At 38.7% G+C, this 13,458-nt stretch overlaps 1 protein-coding gene across 1 annotated transcript in view; it reads right to left on the reverse strand.

Annotated features, from left to right (window-relative positions):
• CATSPERB (cation channel sperm associated auxiliary subunit beta) overlaps positions 1–13,458 on the reverse strand; it is a 115,765-nt gene that overhangs the window by 28,364 nt on the left and 73,943 nt on the right. Inside the window, exons 17-18 of the mRNA XM_061159685.1 lie at positions 7,546–7,736; positions 4,519–4,851 (exon numbers count right to left, since the gene is read on the reverse strand). Coding sequence (XP_061015668.1) covers positions 4,519–4,851; positions 7,546–7,736 — 524 coding nt within the window. The remainder of the gene's footprint in view (positions 1–4,518; positions 4,852–7,545; positions 7,737–13,458) is intronic.

Raw genomic sequence — 13,458 nt, forward strand, 5'->3', positions numbered from 1 at the left:
AAGGAGGACGTCAAGGCTGTATATTGTCACCCTCCTTATTTAACTTATATGCAGAGTACATCATGAGAAACGCTAGGCTGGAAGAAGCACAAGCTGGAATCAAGATTGCCGGGAGAAATATCAATAACCTCAGATACGCAGATGACACCACCCTTATGGCAGAGAGTGAAGAGGAACTGAAAAGCCTCTTGATGAAAGTGAAAGGGGAGAGTGAAAAAGTTGGCTTAAAGCTTAACATTCAGAAAACTAAGATCAGGGCATCTGGTCCCATCACCTCATGGGAAATAGATGGGGAGATAGTGGAAACAGTGTCAGACTTTATTTTTTTGGGCTCCAAAATCACTGCGGATGGTGACTGCAGCCATGAAATTAAAAGATGCTTATTCCTTGGAAGGAAAGTTATGACCAACCTAGACAGCATATTAAAAAGCAGAGACATTACTTTACCAACAAAGGTCTGTCTGGTCAAGGCTATGGTTTTTCCAGTGGTCATGTCTGGATGTGAGAGTTGGACTGTGAAGAAAGCTGAGTGCAGAAGAATTGATGCTTTTGAACTGTGGTGTTGGAGAAGACTCTTGAGAGTCCCTTGGACTGCAAGGAGATCCAACCAGTCCATCCTAAAGGAGATCAGTCCTGGGTGTTCATTGGATGGACTGATGCTGAAGCTGAAACTCCAATACTTTGGCCACCTCATGTGAAAAGTTGACTCATTGGAAAAGACTATGATGCTTGGAGGGATTGGGAGCAGGAGGAGAAGGGGACGACAGAGGATGAGATGGCTGGATGGCATCACCGACTCGATGGACATGAGTTGGAGTAAACTCTGGGAGTTGGTGATGGACAGGGAGTCCTGGTGTGCTGTGATTCATGGGGTCGCAAAGAGTCGGACATGACTGAGCGACTGAACTGAACTGAACTGATGATTACTTTGCTGACAAAGGTCCATCTAGTCAAAGCTATGATTTTTCCAGTAGTCACATATGGATGTGAGAGTTGGACCATAAAGAAGGCTGAGTGCCAAAGAATTGATGCTTTTGAACTGTGGTGTTGAAGACTCTTGAGAGTCCCTTGGACTGCAAGGAGATACAACCAGTCCATCCTAAAGGGAATCAACCCTGAATATTCACTGGAAGGACTGATGCTGAAGCTGAAGCTCCAATACTTTGGCCACCTGACTGGAAGAACTGACTCACTGGAAAAGACCCTGATGCTGAGAAAAATTGAAGATGGGAGGAGAAGGAGATGAGAGAGGATGAGATGGTTGGATGGCATCACCGACTCAATGGACATGAGTTTGAGCAAGCTCTGGGAGTTGGTGATGGACAGGGAACCCTGGCATGCTGCAGTCCATGGGGTCACAAAGAGTTGGACACGACTGAGCAGCTGAACTGAACTGATGATTGGTGATATTGAACATCTTATCATGTACCTGTTAGTCATTTTTTCAAAGCCTATAATTTTTATAAATTGCAGTGTCTTATGTTTTTCAAATAAGCCTTTCTAAAAAAAACAGTGTTTTGTCCTTTTCATTATGGTTCATATGCCTTCTTTTATCTAAAAAAGTGAAAGTGAAAGTTACTCAGTCGTGTCCAACTCTTTGCAACCCCATGGACTCTACAGCCCATGGAATTCTCCAGGCCAGAATACTGGCGTGGGTAACCTATACCTTCTCCAGCGGATCTTCCAGACCCAGGAATCGAACCAGGGTCTCCTGCATTGCAGGCAGATTCTTTACTAACTGAGCTATCAGGAAAGCCCTTTTATCTAAGAGTTTTATATATATTATACAGTCATTTTTATAATGTCTTTCTGATTATTCCATCAACTCAAGATTGAAATTTTGTTTCCTATGCTTGTTGACTTTTCCTTATGTTGGATCATTTCCTTACATGGCTTTAAAATTATTTTTCTCAATACATGGTCAATGTAGATAGGTATTTTTTTAATTGGAGGATAATTGCTTTACAATATTGTGTTGGCCTCTGCCATTCATCAGCATGAATTATCCACAGGTATACATATATCCCCTCTCTTATGAACCCACCTCCCATCTCCCACCCCATCTCACCCTTCTAGGTTCACAGAACACTGGGTTGAGCTCCCTGTGTCACACAACAAATTCCCACTTGCTATCTATTTTACATATGGTGATGTATAAGTTTCCATGCTATTCTTTCAACTCATCCCACCCTCTCCTTTCCCCACTGTGTTCACAAGTCTCTCTATATCTGTGTCTTCATTGCTGCCTGGCAAATAGGTTCATCAGTACCATCTTTCTAGATTCCAAACACATTCACAGAGTGAAGTAAGTCAGAAAGATTGACTTTCTTTTTTTGTGTGTGCAAGTCCATGTTACCGGGTTTATGAAAGTATTCATACAGGTGGTTTTGTGCTTCCTTAAGCTGGGGCCCAGGAATTGTAATGATTTCTCAGTTTGGGATTCTTGTATCTGGTGTGTAGTCTCTGGGTGTTACACAGTCTAGAGGTTTGGGTTTTTTTTTTTTTTTTAATAAGAAATTCTTTGTGAGTCCCATGGAGATCACAGCCCCCCTATCTCCTTCTTTGGGTTGTTGGGTAGCATTGTTCTTATTGCCTCTTCACCTCTCCACAATCTGATGGTTCCAGCTCTCAGTTCCAACTTCATACCACAAGGTAGAAATGTCTAAAGGTCTACATCTTCAGACCAATGGCTGGGCATTAAAACACATCCCACTGTCTAAGTGATCGACATCTGAGCCTCATAATCTTGTAGGAGCTACACATTAGCTAACTCTTTCGACTTTGAGTTCCCTCTTCATTTCTTGTTGTTGCTCAGTTGCTCAGTGGTGTCTGACTCTTTGCGACCCCATGGACTGCAGCACACCAGGCTTCCCTGTCTTTCACCAACTCTCAGAGTTTGCTCAAACTCACGTCCAATGAGTTGGTGATGCCATCCAACCATATTGTCCTCTGTCATCCCTTCTGAATGAATATTCAGGATTGATTTCCTTTAGGATTGACTGGTTTGATCTCCTTGAAGTCCAAGGGACTGTCAAGGTCTTCTCCAACATCACAGTTCAAAAGCAGCAATTCTTTGGCACTCAGCCTTCTTTATGGTCCAATGCTCACATCCATACATGACTACCAGAAAAACCTTATCTTTGACCAGATGGACCTTTGTTGGCAAAGTAATGTCTCTGCTCCTTAATAAGCTATCTAGGTTTTTCATAGCTTTTCTTCCAAGGAGCAAGCATCTTTTAATTTCATGGCTGCAGTTGCCATCTGAAGTGATTTTGGAGCCCAAGAAAATAAAGTCTGTCACTGTTTCCATTGTTTTCCCATCTATTTGCCATGAAATGATGGGACTGGATGCCACGATCTTCGTTTTTTGAAAGTTGAGTTTTAAGTCAGCTTTTTCACTGTCCTCTTTCACTTTCATCAAGAAGCTCTTTAGTTCCTCTTCACTTTTTGCCATAAGGGTGGTGTCATCTGCATGTCTGAGGTTATTGGTATTTCTCCTAGCAGTCTTGATTTCAGCTTGTGCTTCATCCATCCTGGCATTTTGCATGATACACTCTGCATGTAAGTTAAATAAGCAGGGTGGCAATATACAGCCTTGAGTTACTCATTTTCCAACTTGGAACCAGTCTATTGTTCCATGTTCAGTTCTGTTGCTTTTTTACCCGCATACAGGTTTCTCAGGATGCAAGGAAGGTGGTCTGGTATTCCCATCTCTTTAAGAATTTTCTACAATTTGTTGTGATCCACACGTCAAAGGCTTTAGTGTAGTCAATGAAGCAGATGTTTTTCTGGAATTCTTTTGCTTTTTCTATGATCCAGTGGATATCTGATTCCTCGACCTTTTCCAAATCCAGTTTGAATATCTGGAAGTTCACATTACTGTTGAAGCCTAGCCTGGAGAATTTTGAGCAATACTTTGCTAACGTCTTCATTTCTAGTGTCAAGATTCTCCTTTTTCGCTCTCCTCTCTTTCATCTTTCTTTCCTCAGTTTCTAGCTAAGTTATTTACTAAAGTTTTTTGTTTCACTTTTTCCCAATATGCTATTTACCATCATCTTTAGTAAGTTTTATATTTTTAAATAAATAAATACTTGGAAAATGGAGCAAAGTATAGAATTCTATTTAAAAGTCTTTTTTTTTTTGGCTTAAAATAAATACTTGAAATGGTTATAACAATAACAAGGTAATTAAAAGGTTTTCTTTTCAGAGGGCAGCTAAAATTTAAACTAAAATCCTCTGTAAATTTGGGCTGGTAATATAACCTCATTTTTCTCATTTATAAAATAAGGATTATAATCTAGCCCATTAGGATAGTCATAAACCATAAATTATAAATATATAAAAACATTTAATACAGAGTTTTGCATGAGTGCTCAATAATTGGAAGCTTATACTGTTAGTGATAGAATGTCACCTACTAATGAAACCAAAGATAAAGGAAATATCAAAGAGTGTATTTTACATGCAAGAAAAGCAATAATATCTCCTCTTGATATTTCCCAATAAAAATAAACTTACCTTTTGTATTAGGTATGACCTTCATTTTTAAAGTGTGAGATTTCCCCAGATCAATGTATTTCAGGACACTGAGGGATAGTGAATCATCATGTTGTTGAAACCAGTAATTACATGGGTTTGCATATATGTTCCACGTTTGTCCATTCCTTCTTCCAAAGTTGTATAAGAACCAGGAGTCTTTTTGAAAGGTCATGTTATGGGGGACTATTTCAGGCATGGTAGCAACAGCTAAAGCATTCTCATTATCTAAAATCGTTGTGATCAGGAGGCTGCTATAACCGGGAATCACCACAGTCTTTTCTATATCTGAATCTTGAAATGAGGAGATAACACCTGGAGCTAAAACAAGAGTGATTTGGTATAAAATAGAACAGCCAATGTTCTCCAAGAAATACTGGTAGACATAACTGAGGAATACATTATTTGAGTTTTTAAACTATGGTTTTAACTAGAGAACATATTTGTCAGATTTCAGGTCATAATTCAAATTACTTTGTAGAAAGTGTATCACAAATATGCCAAACACAACTTCTACTGTGAAACTAGTTCTATAAAATTATCAGCAAAAAACAACCCACATAGGGTTAAGTAATTGTAAGAAAGCTGATTTCTTTTCTATAGAACTAGTAAGAGCCTTAATAACCTAGAGATTGGAGGAAATCCATCATAGTGGATATGAGAGAAGTCAACAAATGGCTGTTTGAAGGAGAGGGAAGTCATTATTTTAAAATGTTTTTGAAACACATCAACAATGATACTCACCTTGTTCTGAAAAAAAAAAAAAAATAGTAGTAGTCTGAAGAGACCCTCATAATTCCTTTGTTATAAACACATGTTCTAATTTTTCCCATTTCAACAAACCAACAAAAAACCCTTTTCTACATTCCCTTCAACTACCATCTCATTTCTCTCTTCCCCTTCACTGTGAGATTCCCCAAAAGGATAGCCTTATGCACTATCTTCAGTTCCCTGCCTCTTGTAATTTTTTGACCCTAACCCAATGACTACATGTCATTTTTGTCTACATGATTCCACCCAACAACAGTTTTTGTCAACTTTACCAGTGACTTTGCCACAGATCCATCGGGCAGTTTTCTCTCCCGACCTCTTTTCTAAACCCACCTCTTGGCAGCATGTAGCACAGCATCACTCCTTTCTTCTTGAAGTAACTTCTTCACTTGGTTTCTGAGACATAGTCTCTTCTCCTAGTAGATCATCCAGTCTTTCCCATCTCTCTGACCACTAGATGTTGGAATACTGGAGATTGGCTCTCAAACTTTTTCCTTTCTCTCTCTACACCTGCTTTCCTGGTGATCTCATCTAATCTAGCAGCATTAACTATCATATATACTGACCACTGGGCTTCCCAGGTGGCTCAGTAGTAAAGAATTCACCTGCCAATGCAGGAGATGCTGGAGATGTGGGCTTGCTCTCTGGGTTGGGAAGATCCCTTCAGGAGGGAATGGCAAACCGCTCCAGTATTCTTGCCTGGGAAATCCCATAGGCGAGGAGCTTGGCGGGCTACAGGCCATGGCGTTGCAAAGAGCTGGACGTGACTGAGTGACTGAGCACACATGTGTGATGCTGGTCACTCACTTTCCCCTCCACCTTTGACTTTTTGAGATATAATTGATACATAATATTAGTTTCAGGTGTACAACATGATGTGGTATTTTGGTATTCTTTTAGTATAAAACACCAAAAAAAAAAAAATTTAACAAAGTGGCAATCAATGCTTACCTATCCATAACTACTTAAATGTAAATGACCCAAATCCTTCAATCAAAAGATATAAAGTGGTTGAGTTGATTTAGAAACCAAAACAAGATATGCTATATGGTGCCTACAAGGGACTCACCTCAGATGTAAGGAGACATGCAGACTGAAAGTGAAGGGATGAAAAAAGATATTCTAAGCAAGTGGAAATCAAAAGAAGTCTGGGATACCAATACTTATATGAGAGAAAATAGACCTTAAGACAAAGGCTAAAGAAGGTTATTATATAATAAGAGTCAAACAAAAAGATATAATTTGTAAATATTTATGCACTTAACAAATGAGCACCTAAATAATAAAGCAAATATTCATAGATCTGAGGAGAAATAGATAGCAATACAAAAATAGTAGAGGATTTTAATATCTTACTTTCATCAATGGATAGGTCATACAGACAGAAAATCAACAAGGGGCATGATTGAACTTATGTTTTAGAAAGATCACTTAAGCTCCTCTGTTGAGAACAGACTGGGCATGTGACAGAGAAAGGGCAAGAAGGAAAGCAGAGAAATCAGCTTCCTTGAAAACTATTGAGATGGCCAAAAAGTTTGTTCAGGTTCTCCTGTAAGATGTTATGAAAAACCCAAACGGACTTTTTGGCCAACTCAATAAATATGCAATTACTCTTCAGCCCAGCAGTTGCACTCCTTGGCATTTATTCCAGAGAAGTGAAAACATATGTATATACAAAAACCTGAACACAAATACTTAAGGTAGAGTCAAAATTCTGTCTATTGTATGATTCCATTTATGTAACATTCTGGAAAGGAGAGAATTTGGGGAACAGAAATCAGATTTGGTTGCCAGGGGCCAGCACTGGGAGAGCAAAGAATTAGGAGAGAGTTTTATGGGACTGATCACAATGGTGGCTCCATCATTGAATGAATAGATTTATCAAAATCCATAGACATACACTGAAAAGAGTGAATTTTACTGTATGTAAGTTGTACCTTAATAAACCTGAACCAAAAAAAAAAAAAGAGAGAGAGAGAGAGAGAGAGAGACTATTGCAATGATCAAGTAAGAGAACATATTAAATGTAAGATGCCTGTTATTCATCCCAGTGGAGAAATCAGGTTTTATTATATTAAAAATAAAGAATTCCTCTAGGAATTTAAGTATATGTAGAGTTCTGTAGATTATCAATTGGTTTAAATTTTGAAATCTATTGTTCTATAAGAGAGCATAAACACTCATCCCAAAAGATAATTCTTCATTTTTCCCAGCCATCAGAAATATTATTACACTTACTTTGTAATTGAAGACTAAGTTTATAGGAGTAATTTCCAGCTTCACTAATGGAAAGGGAACTAGACAAACAAGAGCTCTCATTTACTTCCTCTGTTCCAAAAGGGTCTATCAGTTCTGCAATAACTGAGGACAAAAATCCTTCAGGAGTGTTATGTTGAAATACCTTTCTTATGTAAGCTGTTCCAGTTTTCCTAAAAACAAACCAACAAATATCAAGCAATTTGGATAAAACAGTGACTTAAATTAGCAAGTTCATAAACATATAAATAATAAATAAAAAATACCATAAACGGTTAACAAATAAATATTTGAGTAACATTTGTTCAATTTCATTAGTAACTGATGAAATGTCAGTTACAGCAATGGGATGTGACTTTTCACCTAGCAAATTAAGGAAGTTTTTAAAAGACGGGGTTTGATAGTGATAAGAACTGAGAGAGATTGACACTGATGAAATGGTAAAATGATACACTACTCCTAGAAAGCAGTTTGAAACTATGCATTGAGTTCTAATATTTTTTTTCCCCCTCTGATTCCATAAATCTACTGATAGGTCTCTATCTTAAGGACATAACTTGAAACACAGAGGGGAAGAAAAGTTCTCCACACAAAGATGTTCATCACAGCATTATGATAAAAGTTAGAAAGAAAAATGCCAACAATAGGAAAGTTAAGTAAATGATAATACCTGATCTACCTAGAAAAAAAGCGTCTATTAAGATGATTCTTACAAAGAGGTTTTCATTACCTAAGGAAAGTGGTCACATTACAATGTCTAAAATAAAGAAGTATAGTGAAAAATGTTGAAATGAATGTTGAAAAGGACTAATCAGTAATTCATCAAAGTGTTAACAGTCATGATTTTGTCTTCTTTATACTTGCCTTTTAGGAAATTTCTGCAATGAGCATGTGCTTTACAAGCAAGAAAAACAACCTTCAAATGTTAAGCTAAGATGTGTGTGTGTTAAGTCACTCAGTCGTGTTGACTCTTTGCAACCCCATGGACTGTAACCCACCAGGCAGGAAATGGGTTGCCATTTCCTACTCCAGGAGATCTTCCCTACCCAGGGATTAAACCTGTGTCTCCTGCGTCTTCTGTATTGGCAGCCAGATTCTTTACCACTGAGCCACCTGGGAAGCCCTAAGCTAAGATATCCATATCAAGAAAAAATAAATCTACACACAGATCTTACACCCTTCACAAAAATTTAACTCAAAATGAATTACAGACTTAAACATAAAATGTAGAACTTCTAAAAGAGAACATGGGAGAAAATCTAGAAGAACTTGGGTATGGTGATGACTTTTTAGATACAACTTTAAGGACACAATCCTTAGAGTGTCCTTTCACAATGAACGAAAAAAATCAACAAGCCATACTTTGTTAAATTAAATACTTATGAGAGACACTGTCAAAAGAATTACAATACAGATGTGGGCTGGGAGAAAATAGTTATGAAAAACATATCTGACAAAGGACTGTTACCCAAAATAAACTATTGGGGAAGAATAGAATCTCTTTTTCCTATACCTTCCTAGGTTCTGTGCCTCGGACCCTAGAAATTAAACTGACAAAAGCCAGATTAACAATAAAAAATTTACAATTTATTAATGTGTGTCATCCTTACACAGGGAGAAGCTTCAGTGATGAGTAATTCAAAGGGATGTTTAGAACCTGGGGCTTATCTAGCATCTTAATAAAGAATAATATGTTTGTGGGGAAGTGACAAGAGACAGAAAAAGGGGATAAGACTTCTAAGGGTGGCAAACTGAAAAAGTAAATACATGGGAGAAACTATTGTAAGAGAAGGGTTGGTTTTAATAGTGCTTATAAAGAATTCTCTCAATGTCTCTAGACTGGTAGAAGTCTCCAGTTGTCTCTGATGGTTAAGAATCATCCTGCCTTTCTATATGTCTGCTTTTTCTTAATTGCCTTTGACTAAAAGTAATCCTTAAGCCAAAATATCATATTTTGGATTGACAGATGCTGACCCCTAAAATAGAAAGAACTCCTAAAATTCAACAGTAAGAAAACAAATAGCCCAGTGAAAAGTGGGCAAAGGGTCTAAACAGACACCTCACTGAAGAAGAAATGCAGATGGCAAATAAGCATATGAAAGGATGATTATATGCATCATATATCATCAGGAAATGAAAATTAAAACAACCATGAGATACCACTACATACTTATTACAATGGCAATAGTCCAAAATACCTACAATGCCAAATACTGGTGAGGATACAGAGCAACAAGAACTCTTGTTTATTGCTGGTGGAAACGTAAAATGGTATAGCCACTTTGAAAGCCATTTATCATATGATCCAGCAAACAAATTCCTTGGTATTTATTCAAATGAGTTAAACACAAAACCTGAACAAGAATGTTCATGGCACCATTATTCAAAGTAGCCAAAAACTTGGAAGCAACCAAGATTGCTTAATCAGTATGTGAATGGATTAAAACACTGAGGTATATCCAGACAATGGAATGTTATTCAGTGGTAAAGAGAAATGAATTATCAAGTCATGAAAAGACATGAAGGAAAAAAAAAAAAAAGAAAAGAAAAGACATGAAGGAAGCTTAAATGGATACTACTAAGTGAAAGAAGCCAATATGAAAAGCAACACCCTGTGTGATTCCAACTACATGACATTCTGAAAAAGGTAAAACTATACAGACAGCATCTACTTCTGCTTCACTGACTATGCTAAAGCCTTTGACTGTGTGGATCACAATAAACTGTGGAGAATTCTTAAACAGATGGGAATACCTTACCCATCTCCTGAGAAACCTGTATGCAGGTCAAGAAGCAACAGTTAGAACCAGACATGGAACAACAGACTGGTTCAAAATTGGGAAAGGAGTATGACAGGGCTGTATATTGTCACCCTGCTTATTTAACTTCTATGCAGAGTACATCATGCAAAATGCTGGGCTGGATGAACCACAAGCGGAAGTCAAGATTGCTAGGAGAAATATCAATAACTTTAGATATGCAGATGATACCACTCTCATGGCAGAAAGTGAAGAGGAACTAAAGAGCCTTTTGATGAAGGTGAAAGAAGAGAGTAAAAAAGCTGGCTTGAAACTCAACATGCAGAAAACTAGTATCATGGCATCTGGTCCCATCACTTCATGCAAACATTAGGGGAAAAAGTGGAAACCGTGACAGATTTTATGTTCTTGGGCTCCAAAATCACCATGGATAGTGACTGCAGCAATAAAATTAAAAGACACCTTCTCTTGAAAGGAAAGCTATTGCAAACCTAGACAGCATTTTAAAAAGCAGGGATATCACTTTGCCAACAAAGGTCCATATAATCAAAGCTATGATTGTTCCAGTAGTCATGTACGGATGTGAGAGTTGAACCATAAAGAAGACTGCAATTATTGAGCTGTAAGCAATCTGAAAGAGAACACACAGTGGTTAAGTGGCCAGACTGTTGTTGAGCTTATGTGCTCAGTCATGTCCAACTCTTTGCGACCCCATGGACCGTAGCTTACCAGGCTTCTCTGACCATGGGACTGCCCAGGCAAGAATACTGGAGTGGGTTGTCATTTCCTTCTCCAGGGGATCTTCCTGATCCAGGAATCAAACTCACGTCTCCTGTGTCTCCTGCGTTGCAGGTGGATTCTTTACCCACTGAGCCATCAAAGAAGGCTGAACACCGAAGAACTGACGGTTTCTAATTGTGGTGCTGAAGAAGACTCTTGGGAGTCCCTTGGATGCCAAGGAGATCAAACCAGTCCATCCTAAAGGAAATCAACCCTGAATATTCATTGGAAGGACCCTTGCTGAAGCTGAAGCTCTAAAACTTTGGCCACCTGATGCAAAGAACTGACTCATTGGGAAAGACCCTGATGCTGGGAAAGATTGAAGGCAGGAGGAGAAGGGGGGCGACAGAGGATGAGATGGTTGGATGGCATCATTAACTCAATGGGTGTGAATCTGAACAAACTCCAGGAGATTGTGAAGGACAGGGGAGCCTGGCTTGCTGCAGTCCATGGGGTCGCAAAAAGTTGGACACAACTTGGCAACTGAACAACAACAGCAAAATAGAGACAATATGGATGTCAGGGGTTAGTAGGGTGGAGGGATGAATAGGAAGAGCAGACAGGACTTTCAGGGCAATGAACCTATTCTGTATGATAACATAAGATGTATACGTATCACTATAGAATTGCCAAAATCCATAGAATGTACAACACCAAGAGTGAATCCTAATGTAAACTATGGACTTCAGGTGATTGATGATATGTCAGTATAGGTTCATGGATTGGAACAAATAAACCACTGTAGTGTCAGATACAAAGTGAGGGAGATATGTGTGGAGATGAGGCACATGGGAACTCTCTGTACTTTCTGATCCATGTTGCTTGCTCCTAACTCTGCTCTTAAAAAATAAAGCTTATTACCATAATTTTAAAAAACTATTAACCTCTTTGCATCTGGAGTCACTGACCAATAGCCAGGCAGACACTTTAATTACTGACCCTGCCATCCCACTTGTCCCACCACTGGAGAAGTAAATGAGTCTCCTGTATTCAAGTGTCCAGGATGGCTCCTGGGGGGCAATCAAGCTCCACTCTTACAGGAGACATAAGAATTCAGCTTTTAAAGGAGAGAAGAGGGTTTGGGCAATGAAGGATGGGCTTAAAATTAGGAGTCAGGAAGTTCCGAGGTGGAGAGGAATATCTGTTGAGTGGGGAAAACACTACACAAAGGCAGTTGCCATCAAATGTAACTACCTATACCTGCTAAACTCCAATTCCAGTACCTGTGCTGCTTCTCCAGCCCACTGCCCTCATCCCAAGCCAATGAAGCTGCTTTAATCACGGTTACTACAGCCTGGAAGGTTGCCACATCCAAAGGTCACTGCACTTCTTGGTTCTCATGTGACTCAGTCTCTCAGTCACATGGGTCACAGTGGTTTACTCCATACTTTCCAAAACATCGGCCTCCCTTGGCTTACACGTTCCCACTTTACCCTGTTTTTTTTTCTTTCTATTTTACTGGCTATTCCTTTTTTGTTTTCTTGGCTAGGGCCTCCTCTTCTGCCTAATCTCTCTTCCCGGAGGGCCCCAGGCCTTTTCTTCTCTACATACATCCATTTATATTGGAACAACTACCAAATGCAGAGCTTCTGCTATTTTTGCAGTATGCATTCATATATCCAGGCAACTGTCAACTTCACATCTTTACCTAGGTACCTAATAGGTATTTCACACTTAATATTTCCAATATGCAAGTCTCACTCACCCTGCCTAACCGTGCACTCCAAATCTCAGAAAATTACAGCATCTTCTACCTAGCTACAAACTAAAACCCAACAAATTCTTGATGGCTCTCTTGCTCATTCCCACAACAGGCAATCCACCACCAAATCCTGTCTCTTCTCAAGTGCACTGTTTCGACCATCTTCTTTTCTCACCTGTATTATTTCAGTAGCTTTCCAAGGAGCTTGGAGACTTTGACTCTCACCCTGTCCTAGTCTTTTCACAGCAAATGATCTTTTAAAAAATATAAATTATTTCACTATTCTATATAAAACTTTCCAATGGCTTCCCCTGGCACCAAGAATAAAATGTAAACCCCTATGCAGCCTACAGTTCCCTATATGATCTGATACTTCCCTACCTTCTCACTGACCTTCCAACACACCATCTCACTCTGCACTATCCACACAAGCAGTCCAAGTGTAATTGGACTAAGCTCTCCAATTAAAAAAAGTTCTAAAAAAAAAGAAAGAAATAGTTCTGGAGATGGACAGTGGTGATGGTTGCACAACCATGTGAATATACTTAATGCCACAGAACTGCACTCTTAAAAATGGCTAAAATGGTAAATTTTATGTTATGCATATTTTGTTATACCCTCTAGGCTGTAATGCAAAAAAGCATTATAAATATA

Source organism: Dama dama, chromosome 13 (genome assembly GCF_033118175.1).
Source record: "Dama dama isolate Ldn47 chromosome 13, ASM3311817v1, whole genome shotgun sequence".
NCBI lineage: Eukaryota > Metazoa > Chordata > Mammalia > Artiodactyla > Cervidae > Dama > Dama dama.